The sequence below is a fragment of the Theropithecus gelada genome, chromosome 9 (assembly GCF_003255815.1).
Source record: "Theropithecus gelada isolate Dixy chromosome 9, Tgel_1.0, whole genome shotgun sequence".
In the NCBI taxonomy this organism is placed as follows: Eukaryota; Metazoa; Chordata; class Mammalia; order Primates; family Cercopithecidae; genus Theropithecus; species Theropithecus gelada.
This window is the reverse complement of record NC_037677.1, coordinates 40,465,801-40,480,479: the sequence shown is the minus strand read 5'-3', so window position 1 is coordinate 40,480,479 and position 14,679 is coordinate 40,465,801. Positions and strand designations below refer to the sequence as shown.

Sequence of the window (14,679 nt, the reverse complement as noted above, 5' to 3'; positions counted from 1 at the left end):
AGCCCCCACTCACGTCATGGGGGACTTCCACGCCCAAGTCAGCTTCCATCAGGAACATCCTGGCGATCTTCTCACACGGCCCATGCAGGATTCTGGAAATCAGTGGGTACTCGCAGTCTTTTAATTTTGTCCGTTCTGAAAAAGAAGATGGTTTACAAAAATCACGGCAGATTAGTCACCTCTCTCTGTTCCAGATTAAGAACTGATAGAAAATGCACGTCTAGGGGCGAAGGGAATCCTAAGGACACAGACCTCTCTAATAGCACTGCCCTGAGAGATCCCTGCTCATGCTGAAGGAAGGCAGAACAGGGCCCCCAAATCTGCCACTTTGGCATAAGGATTAAGTGGAGCAGCTGGCAATTGAGAAGAAGAAGATGCAAGTGAGGCTCTTTGCCCTCCCCTATTTGCCGAAAAGCAGGACATAAATTTGTCAAGGTGTGCCCCTGCCCCTCTCCAGGGAAGGATGGAGTTAATCACCAGAGACAACCTGAGCCCCTCCTCAGTCTGGAGAGGGCACCAGAGGAACCTGCACAGCATGTCCCGGTGAAGCCTTTCCGTGGGACGACAGCTCCCCATGCAGTGACCCTCCGGCCCTTCGCCTCCCCAGAAACTCAGGCGCTTCTGCTCTGTCCTGTCACTTCCCTAAAAACTTACTGCTCTTTTGTGAATATGCTATTTAAGCCCAAATTCTAACCACTCATCCCTGGATATTCCAAAGGGCATGCATGATGCAAGTGTTAACAAACTTCTGTCTGTTCTTCTCCTTAATCTGGCTTTTGTTAATCTAAATACAGGGCCTCAGCCAATGAACCTAAATGGGTAGAAGGAAAAGATATTTTTCCTCCCCTACAGTGTCATTCCGCAAAGGTGCAGCTTGAAGAGAAACAAGATCTGAGGGGGTGGGAGAAAGAAAAGCTGAGATGGGAGAGCCAGGGCCTGATGCACTGTGACACACACCCTACCCTTCCTGACTCAGCCCCAATGAGCTAGGGACCCATCCATTTACTGGAAGAGGCGGAGAGGGAGGCTTCCTACAGCTTGGTGGGATTCTCTTTCAGAATCCTGAAAGAATTAAACTTAATGTACTGAGCGACCTAGAAAATCCAAGAACATTTTAATGTGCTTTAAATTTGAAGCCAAAAGTATGTTTTCTTTTTCTTAAGGCTTCCATAGTGTGCCCGGCTTTGGGTGGGGGAGAAATATTCATACTGGGAAGCACAGTGTGCCCCAGCCCACTAGGCAAGCCAGCCCAGAGCCCGTCTGGGAGGGAGTACAGTCGGTGGTTGGTGGGGAGGGGGCTTGCTGAACAGGCAGAGACCTTTTGCTTTTATGATCCAGAAGTGGGGCAGGTACTTACCCCCAGACTCATGAACGATGTAGAGTGCGAACTCACTGGGGCCGTCTTCCACCTACACGGGCAGTCACAGGAAGTCAGATCACAGTGCTTTGAGATGGGAGAGAACCGAGAGGATCCCCTGACAGTAACTACACCCCCAGTAACACACAGACAAGCCACAAGGAACCTGCCCTCTCCCAACCCCCTCTTGCTTGAAAACCGAAAGACAAAAGCTCAGCAGAGGGACCCTTGCTAAACCTTCTGCCCAGGAGCCACGGGCAACTTTCCCCAGAACCCCACCCCCAACAGAACAGCAAATCACTGGCATCCTGGGGCAAGGCCGCTCCTGGCCAGGCTTACCCTAAATTTGTTCAGCAGCAGGGTGAGCACCTGCAGGGTTGTCATGGTGCTGTTGACCCTCACATTGGTCACGGACCCATAGGCCGGAGTAAACACGGAGGTCTGTACCAGGAAGGGAGAGAAGTTCAGGGCAGGCCCCGAAGGGACAAGGGGCTGACATCACGATGGTGAACAGACCCAGGCAGCAGGTGACGCTGGGAACACTTGTGCCTGTCCATTCACGCTGATGCACACACAAGCTGTTCCCAGACCTGGGGGACACTCCGGGAAGCTGTAGTAGTGCACGCCTTCCAGAGGCCTAAGGAAGATGTCTACACACCCAGAAGGGCCAGCTTTCTGGACCCGAGGAACCAGGACCATGGAAGTCATTCACAAGGGTGGGGGAACCAGTCTCTCCTTCACTCTTTCTATTGATCAAGTCACCAGGTGTCTGTTGATTCTAAGGTTGAAAGTTCCCCAGTCTGTACCCTCCTCTTCATTCTCCCAGCGGTGCCTAGTAGAGGCACTGGTCACAACCCATCAGCTTCCCAGTTTGTTCCCTTCTGGTCTCAGTCCCTCTAATCTGTACTCTGCACCGCTTGCCTACAGGCACAAACTTCTAAAACCCATGCACCTCCAAGTGAGGTCTAGCCCAGCTGCATCCATACAGTCTCGGCTCCCTTCCCTACCCTGCTCCACACCACCTGAATCGGAGTTCGCGTTTGTAGAACACAAGGCCAAGCAATCTGTGCAGTTTAATGTGAGAAGCATTGTTTGAAAGCATGGATCTAAAAGTATCTGAAGGCTTCCTGGGGCCTGTGCAATATCATCTGTAGTTCTTCTCGTGCCATGTGCGTATGACACTATGGTTGCCTAACAAGCACCCTGTGCTCCAGTCGTAGAGCTTCTTCACAATCTGGCTGGGGGGCGGCGGGGGCACATTATATTTTGCAGGTATCTTGCCTTTGCCTAAGAGACACCATATATGAAATCAACCAGGACTCTGCCTGACACATAAGGAAATAGGTCGGTCCTCAATAAACACTAGCTGTGTACTGAACCCAAGATTTTACATACAATCATTGATTTAACATTCATAACAACCCTTTGAGGCACCTATAACCAGTTCCCTTTTCTTAGAAAGGAATCATACGCTTTAGGAGGCTACCCAGCTTGTTCAGAGTCACTCATCTAGAAAAGACAGAGCCCTGACTCAAAGGATTCCATGATTCCTGAAAACCTACATGTTACCCCCTTGGTGCTGGTGCCTCCCAGCGAATGTGACTTCTCTGCAGGTGAACCTCCCCTTGCTTTTCAAACTCAAGTTTAGATTCACATATTCCTCCTCTGAGATCCTAGCTCTGTTTTCCCAAGGAGGTAGCTGAGGCTTAGAGAGCTCAAGGACCTATTCAGTATCCCCCACTGGTCCCTGCTCTGATAAGTACAGGTACATCTGGGAGCCATTGTGAGTTCAGGTCCAGACTATCACAATGAAGCAAACATCTCAATAAAGTGAGTCACACAAATGTTTTGGTTTCCCAGGGCATATACAAGATATGTTTATACTATACTGTAGTTTCTTAAGGGTGAGATAGTATTACATCTCAAAAATATGCATGCCTTAATTAAAACTACTTTATTGCTAAAAAATCTGACACAGAGACACAAAGTGAACACACGCTGTTGGAAAATGGCACCGACAGACTTGTTCAACACAGGGTTGCTGCACACCTTCAATTTGCAGAAAACGCGGATGTAGTTAAAAAAAAAAATGCAGATGTTTACACGTCCCATCTGTAACAATCTGCGAGGTACAGTAACAAGAAGCACAATAAAATGAAGCATGTTGTGCCAGAGACTCAACCTTGATCTGCTTCCCCCGGCTTGATTCTAGTTGAGGTGCAGAGTGACTCAGTTACACAGAAAGCCAGGACTGGGATTAGGCCTTCTTGTCCAAAGAAATATGGAAGAGAGGGCCAGGTGCAGTGGTTCATGCCTGTAATCCCAGCACTTTGGGAGGCCAAGGTGGGAGGATCACGAGGTCAGGAGGTCGAGACCAGCCTGGCCAATATGGTGAAACCCCGTCTCTACAAAAAATACAAAAATTGGCCAGGCATGATGGTGCACACCTGTAGTCCCAGCTACTCAGGAGGCAGAAGAATCGCTTGAATCTGGGAGGTGGAGGTTGCAGTGAGCCAAGATCATGCCACTGCACCAGCCTGGGCTACAGAGTGACACTCCATCTCAAAAAAAAAAAAAAAAGAAAGAAAGAAAGAAAAGAAAAGAAAGAAATCTGGAAGAGAGGAGTTAGGCTATTTCAAAAAGACAAAAATTCTTGTTAACAAGACACTGTGTTTCTTCTGCATAAAGCCTTTTCTCAAGGTGATACCAACCAACTTCAAGTAGGAAAAAAGGCCCCGTGGCTACTTTCTCATCTCTAACCACCAATGGTTTCTCTCTAACAAAATGCATTGGAATCCAACAGGTCAGGCAGTAGAAAGAGCTACAAAGTTTTACCCAGTCTGGAAATAAAACCAACATTTCTGGGAATCACAACAGTTTTGGAAAATGACCGAGTGAAGTAATAGTGCACAGTTCTAAGAAACAAAACCTGGAACTATCTCAGAAATTCAATGCTAGGAATTATTTATTTTTCAATTGTTGCCTCTGACTCAAGGAATCTGTGTCCTAATTTCTAAGGACATTAGTTCTGTATGGATGTTGAGCGTAGTGACAAAGGGCTTCTTGTACAGTGATTTTCTTTGGGACTCCCCTTACTCACCCAGAAGATGGGGGAGCTGGTGCCCCAAATGCTTATGATATTATTCCCTGTCCTTGAAAGCAGTACTTTTTTCTGGAAGAATGGATTCACATTCCATAGGCAAATCTGTCACTAGGAGGAAAAGCTGCCCTCACTGGGTGACAGGCTGAGACCCCGTGTCGTCTGACTGAGTAGCTCTTCCTGATAGTGTGGTTCAGACGGAAATGAGAGGCTGTGATGAAAACCCTCACTGTTCATTTCAAAGGCTGCAGAGTGCTTAGGACATGGTGTTCCTATGACACTGGCAATCACTACAATAAGGTTTACTGTGCCAGACACACTTCTTAGTGATGAATGAGACCCTTCGAGGAGAAGCGAATGTACCAATGCTAAACCCCACCATTCAGTACTTTGAATCGTGGAGCAAAAGAATCCCCCCTGCCTGGCTTTTTTTCGGTAAGAAACATAGAACTGGAAAATACCTAAACTCATGCATATATTTTGGAAAATTTTTGAGTAATTCCTTAAACTAGCATATCAATCTTTATTTGAATGCTAACAATGGGTACTCAACACATTACACACTAAACCCCTTTTGGAACAAGATTTAAAGAATACTCAAGTCATGTTATGTGTCCTTGGGCTAATCTACACCGTTGTTAATCTTTGCCTAACTTCAACCCTGGGTCCCCTTTACTCTCTCGGGAAACTCTACTTTGGAATAGTCCTGGATTTTTCTGGACTTAGCAAAGGCAACCCTATTGTCATTCATTCACTCACCACAAGCCTAGCAGGGGATGGAAGGGAGATCCTGAAATTAAAGCAGGGTCCCTTCAGCTTGCCCAGCAGAATTCGGCTTCATTCCAAAGTCCAGGGCACCCCAAGTGTGGCTTGAATGGCCCCTGGATGGCCTAACCTGGGACACCTGCTGCTTCAGATCAGACCCTGAGACCCTCCCCCTGGGCCCCCTCCCTGCCATAAGTCATCCTCTATCAAGAAGGGCAGCTGCTTCAACTGGAAATCTCAGTTTGCATTTCCCAGTGATGTGGGTAGTATGTGGCTTGTCACAGGACGCTCCATCCAGGGCCTTACCCAGACAGCCAACCATTCTATTTATAGTAACAATCAACTTATCCTGTTATAGTTCAGTTTGTTTATAGAATGATGTAATTTGGGGAAGGAAAGCTTTTCCTGAGGTCAGTACAATGCATCCTTAGACAAAAGGCTGCATGGTGGGAATCTGGGGTCATCCAGGTTCTCTGGGGCACAGACACACGTGCCCTGGGCACACTCCTGCTTAATTATTCAGTGTGAGTGATGGTTCGATACACAGTGTTCCCAGGGATCAACCAATCGCGTTCGGGGGTAAGCCTCCTAGAAAGCGCCCTCGTTGAAGATACGTTCAGCGTTACTGTCTGCCCAGGGCATCTTCGCTTACTTGCCAGAAATCTGTGTGACTTATGAGGATGGACTGACAGTGAGAATGTGCTGGAAAATGCATAGGTCATAAACGGGGCTGTTATGTGGATGCAACCTGGCAGGAGCTTTTTCCTCCTGAGGGCACAGGAATGCCAGCAGCCCCCACACAGGTCATGGTGCTTGCTGTGCCTGTGCTCAGGGCTGGCTCCCCATGTACCCAGGGGACAGACCAGGCTGGGGCATCACCTTATGATTGTAGAAGTGGCCATTGATAGAGAACCGGTGTCGCCGGATGCGCTGGGCCTCACCGGGGGCACGGCATTTGGGCCTCCTCTGGCTTATGCAACTGGCGTCGCTCTTGGTCCGCATCAGCTGGGGGGCCTCCTCTGCCTCCTCCAGGGGCCCTGCATGAGAAATGGATGAGAGAATGGCAGGGTGGGTGATCCTGACAGAGCAACTGCCTGCTGTCAGGAGGTCTGGCTCCCTAGAGCTCTGTGGTCATGTGCATTGGGGCAGATGGGGACGTGAGGGCCATTCCTGGACTGGAGGCTGGATACTCCCAGCTTGCAGATAGGAAGGTGAGACCCAGACAGGGTATCCTGGGTCACAATGTCACATGGCCATACCCCTCTTGGTCTCTGTCTTAGGGTGCCCACGGAGGTCTTTGGTGGCCCCAGCCCTGTCTTCTGAGCCCCTGCTCTGAAACAGGCCCTTCACTGAGTGCTAAGGGAAGGGGCACAAAAAGGATGTATCAGCAGGTACAGAGGATGAGGACGAGGTCCCAGAGGGAGGCGAGGGGCCAGGAGGGAGCAGTGCCCTCTGTGGATGCTCCTTTCCCATAGCACACATAGGGTAGGGGACTCAGGCCACCCCTACACTGTCACCTCCCAAACCTCTGCTCACTTTTCCATAAAGAGGAGCCAGAATGAGGGCAGAGCGCCTCACAGGCAGGCACCTGGGTAGGGGTCCAGCAGGTGAAGCCCCTCTTTTGCTGGGGCACAAAGCTGTCCTTCGGAGACTGTGGTTGTGAGCCAAGCCCCTCTGCTCCTACCCTGGATGAGGCAGGGGTCTGGGCAGCTCATGGGCTCCGCTTACCTGAGCTGTCTGTAGAACTCTCAGCCTTGTGCACTGGCTGAGTGCTTGGCCCCTGGGCTGTGATGTTCCCGTCCTGGGGCGATGGCTCCTTTCTGAAAAGAGACAACTGCGGTGCTGAGATGGCTGCTGGCAGAGAAAGGGAGCTCAGGCCAAGGAGAAGAGACCAGCAGCCCCTGGGGCAGGACACAGGCGGGAAGCCCGGCAGGCTGAGGTGAGGCCTGGATTTCAAACCGAGAGAGTCAGTCTGAAACAATAAAAGAAAAGTAGAGGCCTCCCCCAGCATCTGCTGGACGGAAGTGAGGCTGGCCTGAGGGCTTGTGCTGGACTGCATCACACAGACACATGGATGCATGAACGCAGTCAGGGCCTGCACATTCCTAGGCACCAGGCTTAGCCAGGCCAGCAGCTGTGTGCCAAACGGGCTCACTGGGCTTCCCAAAGGCCTGGTAGGGTGTCAGGCAGGGGCCACCTAGAAGGGCCCAACCTCCAGGCCTCTTAGCAGGATGAACCCCAGGCCAGGGCAGCCAGTGCTGGGCTGGAGAAGGAGTGAGTATGATGGGACAGATCCCTGCAGCCCAGGGAACCTGGGGAGGAGAAGACAGACGGGATCCTGGAGAACACATGGGCACCAGCCGCGACTGCTGTCTGTGACTGCTTGTACCTCGAGGAGGGGCACATGTGAGTCACACTTGCAGCCTTCCTAAGGAGTCTGACTTTATGATCTAATTCTGTGTGGCTCAGAATTCGCTGAGTGACGGGACACCTAGGGATGTGCCAGGGCTGTCAGGGTGGTGAGTGCTGTCACAGCATGGGTTTTATGTGAAATCTGAAGGGGGCAAAGCTCTGAATGTGTGCTCTCTACAGGAGTTATTACTGGAGAAGCAGGCAAGGCCCAGCTACTAACTGCGTCTTTTGGGAGTGGGCTGAGGAGGAGATAAATGTGCATTAAACAGTAAGGCAGGCAGGAGACCATTTCCTCCTGACGGAAACATTTTTCTGATATTAAACAAATCTAATGAGAAATTCTGACAAATTTATTTTAAAAATTTTGACATTAAAATGAAAACAGAGTAGTAAGAGGCTAAATTTGTGTGCATTTTTAAGATAGAACAAGAGACGGCAAGACATGTTCAGCTTGCACAGGTGCTGGGAGCCCTGCTGGCTGTAGTCGTCCCTTCTTGCCAGCAAGGTGGCTTGGAGGAAGTTTGAGAAACAGAAATGGAGGTCATGGGAGCCTGGAACATTCTCCAGGAGGGAGGGAGAGGCCACTCTGGGTGAGGCTGTGGACTGAGGCAGTCACGGGGCATGGCGATGAGGCTGGGTCACCCTCCCATGCCAGTGTCCCATAAGGGAACAGGGCTCCCACCCTGAGGCTCGGGATATCCCCAACCCACACCCCAAACAGGGAGCTTGGGCTGAGCAGGTGTCACAGAAGCCACCGGGTACTCACGGAGGGCAGTTGGGCCGTCCAGGCATCCATGAGGTGGAGGAGAGGTGCACCTGCTCCCGGTCATCCTGCATCTGCAGGCGGATGGGCCGCCTCAGCCCCCAGGCAATGTTGAGGAGCCCCTCGATGATCAGAGTCCCTTCTTCCTGTGGGGGTACACACATCAGCCCTTCCTCCAAAGCAGCTGCCCACCTTCCCTGTGCCCCCTAGGGATGGGATGCTCTGGACACTTAGGCCTTGCACATCCCTCCTCCTGAGTGGCCCCATCCCCTCGGGAAGGACCATCAACCACTACGTGTCCTGAGGCATGTGACCAGGCCCTGTGGGAGGAAGCCTGAGATGTGCTCAGCTCATGCCTGGCCAGGGACACAGCCCGGAGCGCAGTGGGCTGAGTCAGGTGTCCCACAGGAACCCAGCTGCTGGCCGGCAGACACGTCCACACTTCAGTGAGGAAGCGGTTCCAGGAACGCACAGTCTGTCTGCTCGTGCCAAGCAGGGGACCTCTCTGCCCACACTGCACCTGGGAGGGGGGGTCCTGTGCCACCAGTTCCTGTGCCACCAGGCCCTGCAGGGTCCCACGCCCACCAGAGCAGAAGTGGGCACTCTCTGTCCTAGCTGTGTCTCAGCCTCACCCTTCTCCTGGTGCCTCCCGAAAGCAGCAGCGTCGACTTGCCAGGGCTAACAGAGAGGCTTGCTTTTCTCACCACTGCTTAGACATCACTAACCTTACATCCCATGCCAGAATTTCTACAACAGCCTTCATCCCATGTCCCCAACCTGCCTCAGTGTCCCTAGGTCTGCAGGTGACATGGTTCCTCTCCTGCTGCCAACCTGGGGCCCTAATCAATAGAGTCCTTTGCAGGCACCTTGCTAGTGCTGGTTGGCACCTCTTGGGCCCTTGATTCAGTGCCCCTGACCTATTCCAGGCCTCTGTCTCTGCGAGACCACGCCAGGCCTCTGTGCCAATCCCAGTTACTCTGTGTGTAAGCCTGGCCAAGCTGAGTCATTTGCCAGAATACTTGCCAGCAACCTCGGCTGCCCTCTACCCAGAGCCGCGGTCTTGAAGCTACGCACTCCTAATGTGCTCTGACACTAGTCTTTCCACAACTAACTTGGAATATCATTCTCCCATTGCCATCTCAATCAACATTTAATTTTCTTATTTATTTATGTTTTATTGTGGTAAGGACATATAACATAAGAACTACCCTCTAAACAAACTGTTAAGTGCACAATACTGTATTGTTCACTGTAGGCACAATGTTGCCCAGCCCATGTCCAGGACTTACTCATCTTGCATAGCTGAAATGTTATATCAGCTGCACAGAAACTCCCCACTTCCTCCTTCCCTGCCCCAGGCCCTGCAACCACCATTTTTACTCTCTGCCTCTATGAGCCTATTTTAGATTCCTTATATAAAGGAATTATGCAGTATTTCTGACCCATATTTTAGATTCACAAATCCCATTTCTCTCTCCTCGTTGGCACTAAAAGCCCCGTGAGAACAGGGATGCCATGGAAACTTCTTCGTATCCCTGGCAGCACTCAGGAAGACCCTGCACAATGTGGATTTCATGGTAAGTTAGCAATGGGGTTTCTGGGTTCAAACATCCTGCCATCCACAGAGAAAACAGTGTATCCAAAGGTTATCAAAAACACACACAGCTTCCAGATATGACCTTGCATTATCCGCTAAAAAGGAAAACAAACAAGCAGAAACCAGAGCTGTTTTTGATACTCGCTGGTGCTCTACAAGCATAGATGTGTCACTGAGCTCCCTATGAAGGAGAGGCCAGCACGGATCTATGGAGTTCAAAGGTCTACGGCGGGTTCTGTTCTTGCCTCTTGGTCTCGGGTGCCTCTCAGTGGAGACAGCTTGTGGGGATGGCTCACTCGTGGAGACCCACTGCCCTCCAGCCCCACCCTGGACTCCAGGCAGAGGGAGATGGAGGAGACACAGCCCCAGCCATGAGGGGCTCAGGACACAGAAGGAGATGCAATGCAGCTTCCTGGAGAGGGTGCTTGTGCACTGCACTCTGGAAGACCAGTGAGGGAGGACAGGGAGGGAAGCTGAGCAGGACCTGCCTGGACAAGGTCGGGGGCTTGGTTGTACTGGGGCAGGCTGGCTAGCCATGACCCAGGCCAGCCACCCCTGCAGAGGTGACGTGTATGCCCCCAACATTGCCGCCCACCACGGTTCACCCTCCCCCAGCTTGGCCGCATCTGAATGGAGGGAAAGTCCTATCAGCCAGCAGCAAATTCTCCGTCTCCCTCCTTTTAGTCTCTTGACTAATCTGCTCATTGCTAATAAATTCAAAGAAGAGCCAGCGAACTAGACAAAGGGTCTACAAAAGATATAAGAGTTTGGGCAAGGTGAGAAGTGCCATGTGCCACTGAAATCCTGTTCACCGTCTCAGGCACTCCCTGCTCCGATGCCTTTGTGCACATGGAGTTCCCACCTAGAATTCAAGAACTTGGGACTGCCAGTTCCTCTTGCTTGCCTAGGGAGTCTGGGGTCTGCCCAGTACTGAGAGCTCAGGCTTAGGCTACCTCTGGGGGACTCCTCTTTCTCCCCCACCTGCAGCACAGGCAGGCGTGTTCCAGGTGGGACTGTGGCTGGGGCAGAGGATCTGTGGCCTGTCGGGGGATTGCAGGAGCTTCCCAGGGACTGCTTCCCTCGTCCTTGGCAGCCTCCTTTGCTGGCATGGTCACTCCTGGACAGAGGCGGTGGCTTTCTAATGCTGCCCAGGTGCTCCTTGGCAGCCCCCCAGCCCCAGCCCAGTCCCAGCAACCAGAGCGATCCTTTGAAGCAGAAGCCAGACTGCAGTGCCCTTGTTCAAACCCTGCAGTGTCCTTGCCTCCCTCTTGGAGGGAAACACAGCATCCACGCCAAGGTTCACTGACCCCCTCCTACATGGGCCAGTCTGCAGGCACCTTGCTGTGCCCTGGGCATGTCCGTCTGGAGCACCTCACCACAGGGACTTTGCACGTGCTGCCCCCGCCACCTGGAATGTGCATTTTCCCATTTTTTTCAGGTTTCTGCTCCAATATCTGCTCTGAGGGAAGACACCCCTGACCACTGTTCCTGTGGCGGCAGCCTACCACAGCGTCCCACTGTGCTGCTGTGCTTTTCCTTCAGGCAGCTCTTGCTGTTGCCTGAATCACAGCACCCACTCATCTCTGGCTCTATCTCCTCCATTACTAGAATATGAGCTCCAGGGGGCCACACCTGTGTGTGCAGTCACAGCACACAGTAGCACCTCACATCTGGTGAACAAGTAAACAAATCCTCAGGAAGCACCCCATCTGGGGTGTAAGAAGACCAGGGTCAGACCCCGCAGACTGCTCTTGGTCCCTTGGGAGCAGGGTGTGTCTATCCTAAGAGCAGGCCTAAGGACCCAGCCTCAGCTGCCTCCAGGCTGGGGTCCTGTGCTGCTGATTTTTCATCAAAGTTGCCGAGGACCTGGCCCAACTTCACAGGAGTCATGATGGGCTGGTGTAATACAGAGTGGGAAACAAGCTTTGGGGCAGGGGTGGGCCTGGGGCTACCTGTGAGGGCCCAGTGGAACCCCTCCCTCTCCCAGTGCCCCTAGGTGACCAGCAGCGCACCCACCCCTTTCCTGCCCTGCAGCGTAAACATTCCCCAGCCTCCTACTGGCAGAAAAACACCTCCAAGCGGGCAGCTGGGCCAGGCCCCGCCCTCCAAGCTGTTTTCCTAAGAGAGCCTTCCTGAGCAGGCTATTTTTGGTCCTCGTGACAGTGATTGATAGCTGGTGGGAAGGTATAAAAGCAGCTGCCTGCCGAAGCTCTTCAGACAGCTCAGGGAAGAGTCTGGCACAGTTTTCTCTGAGACTCAGTGCACCGTCCTCCTCCCAGCGACCCCACCCTGGACCCCCTGCCGGACCCTCCACCCTTTGGCCTCCAAGCTTCCCAGGGGCTTCCTTTGGACTGGACTGTCCCTGCTCATCCATTCTCCTGCCACCCCCAGACCTTCTCGGCTCCAGGTAAGAGGGAGCAGCTGCCCTTGGGTTTGAGACAAAACACAAGGACTTTGTTTATGTTTGAAGGCAATTCCCAGCCTGAACTTGCACAGCCTCCCTATGGGTTAGAGAAGAGGGCTGTCTGTAGAAGGCTTTGCATTTACAAAGGGATTCAGGGGTTATTTCATGTGTTTCCTACAACATCCCTGCCAGGGGTATTTATAACCCTGTTTTACGGATGGGTAAGTGGAGGCCTGGAGAGGTGGCCTTGCCAAAGGTCCCAAGGTGTGTGGCCGATCCTGGTTTTAAACCCAGCTTTCCTCTGACCAGTGTTTGTTAGGTTGGTTTCTCTTATCTGTGCACATTCTGAAACAATAAGGATAAAATCTTAAGCCTTTGGGTTTTCAACTTAAACAGGAAGAAAGAGCCCAGGAGTCCGAGCTCTGGTCTGGGCTCTGTAGACTTCGAACTGCTCTCAGGGCACCAGATTCCTACAAGCAGCCCCAGAGGAGTGTGGGGACACTGAGGGGCGGTGGGATGCATGGCAGGCCCTCACCACCTGGCCTCTGTTTCCCAACAGGTTGCCGCCTCCTCTCGCCAGGGTGATGAGGTCCCGGCTTCTGCTCTCCGTGGCCCATCTGCCCACAATTCGGGAGACCACGGAGGAGATGCTGCTTGGGGGTCCTGGGCAGGAGCCCCCGCCCTCTCCTAGCCTGGATGACTACGTGAGATCCATATCTCGACTGGCACAACCCACCTCTGTGCTGAACAAGGCCACGGCCCAGGGCCAACCCAGGCCACCCCACAGGCCAGCCCAGGCCTGCCGGAAGGGCCGCCCTGCTGTGTCCCTGCGGGACATCACCGCACGTTTCAGTGGCCAGCAGCCCACACTGCCCACGGCTGATGCTGTGGACCCCCTGGACTGGCTTTTTGGGGAGTCCCAGGAAAAGCAGCCAAGCCAGAGGGACCTGCCGAGGAGGACTGGCCCCTCTGCTGGCCTCTGGGGTCCGCACAGACAGATGGACAGCAGCAAGGCCAGGGGGGCCCCCAGAGGGAGGCTCTGTGAAGCCAGGATGCCTGGGCACTCCCTAGCAAGACCATTGCAGGATGGGCAGCAGAGCTCTGACCTAAGAAGCTGGACTTTGGGGCAGCCTGCCCAAGCCATGGCCTCCCCCCGCAGCCCCCGCCCCAGCAGTGTCCTCAGAACGCTCTACTCGCACCTCCCGGTGATCCATGAACTCTGACCCCTGCCCAATAAAGGCTTCTGTAAAGAGCTCGGTGGGTCTACATCTCCCGTCTTCCCCCATGGTGGTCACTGTCCCTGGCAGGTCTCTGGAACAGAAATGCTTTTCTGCAGAGGCCCCTGCTGGGGCAGTTCACAGTGAGACCAACCCCCTCTGAATATAACAGCCTGTCTCACATGAGGAGATGTTACCGATCCCGTTTGCTCTGATCCTTGCTGGCTGATCACCTTGAGCAAGTTACTTAACATCTGTGTTCTCAGTTTCTCGTGGGTAATATGGGACTAATTACTGGCACCTGCCTCCCAGGCCATTCTGACGCATAAAGGCATGTAGGAGCCCATTCGCTGAGTAGCTATCGTCATCGCTGGTGGGGAAACTGGTGGTAAGGGTATGAGGGTAGTGGGGTGCCAGCCCCCCAGGTGTTTCAGAACAAGGCCTCAGGCACTCCCAAGTCCACCTCTTGGACTCCACTCTCAAAGTCCATGTTATGTGAGGCCCAAGAGAACACATGGAGTCTTAGCAAATGCACTGATGTATTCCAGGGGGACTGTCACCTGGCACCACTGGGGCACTCTGCTGGCTACAACTCATACATCCTGTCGTGGCACTGGGAGAGTTCCCCCATGACGAGGGCCAAGACAGAATCTGTACCACTCAGTCCTACCATCCCCACCCCCATCTCACCTCCACCCAGGGGGCTCATGGCATGGTCAGGGTCCCAGTTGTGGGTGAGAAGCAGGGCACTGTCCAGCTGCCCTTCACCGGGGAAGTCCAGATGTTCTAAGGCCCAGGCCAGGGCATCTGGAGTCTGAAGGACCCCAATTCCTAGAGGCATCTGGCAGCAAGAAGGGGAGGCATCAGGGAATGGGAATCAGGCTGCCTCTGGTCAGCGGCAAAAGGACAGAGAGAGGAGAGGAGGAAGATTGAGCTGGGGGCGGCAACCAAGCTCACCTGGGCGGGTCTCTGCGAGTTGTCAACCTGGGTCATTCTCTTTTTTTGTGGCTATTTTTAATTGCTTTGGATTTGTTAAATGTTTGTCTTCTGTTACGTTCAGACAA

General features: G+C 52.8%; 2 protein-coding genes across 3 annotated transcripts in view; one reads left to right on the top strand and one right to left on the bottom strand.

The window, feature by feature from the left end:
- RASSF4 (Ras association domain family member 4) overlaps positions 1–14,679 on the bottom strand; it is a 35,446-nt gene that overhangs the window by 3,648 nt on the left and 17,119 nt on the right. Inside the window, exons 4-9 of the mRNA XM_025397378.1 lie at positions 8,401–8,543; positions 6,951–7,042; positions 6,102–6,259; positions 1,697–1,798; positions 1,358–1,409; positions 14–135 (exon numbers count right to left, since the gene is read on the bottom strand). Coding sequence (XP_025253163.1) covers positions 14–135; positions 1,358–1,409; positions 1,697–1,798; positions 6,102–6,259; positions 6,951–7,042; positions 8,401–8,543 — 669 coding nt within the window. The remainder of the gene's footprint in view (positions 1–13; positions 136–1,357; positions 1,410–1,696; positions 1,799–6,101; positions 6,260–6,950; positions 7,043–8,400; positions 8,544–14,679) is intronic.
- DEPP1 (DEPP1, autophagy regulator) lies at positions 12,113–13,652 on the top strand. Of its 2 annotated transcripts, none has more exons than XM_025397381.1 (2): positions 12,113–12,401; positions 12,958–13,652. In XM_025397381.1, the coding sequence occupies exon 2, from the start codon at positions 12,983–12,985 to the stop codon at positions 13,619–13,621; it is 639 nt and encodes a 212-aa protein (XP_025253166.1). In that variant the 5' UTR covers positions 12,113–12,401; positions 12,958–12,982; the 3' UTR covers positions 13,622–13,652. The 2 variants fall into 2 exon arrangements, with proteins under 2 accessions (XP_025253166.1, XP_025253167.1); XM_025397382.1 differs by having other exon boundaries at positions 12,216–12,401; positions 12,795–13,652.

Bases quoted from the DNA above. Each gene is read 5' to 3' on its own strand.
- DEPP1 (XM_025397381.1), top strand. From the start codon at position 12,983: ATGAGGTCCCGGCTTCTGCTCTCCGTGGCCCATCTGCCCACAATTCGG.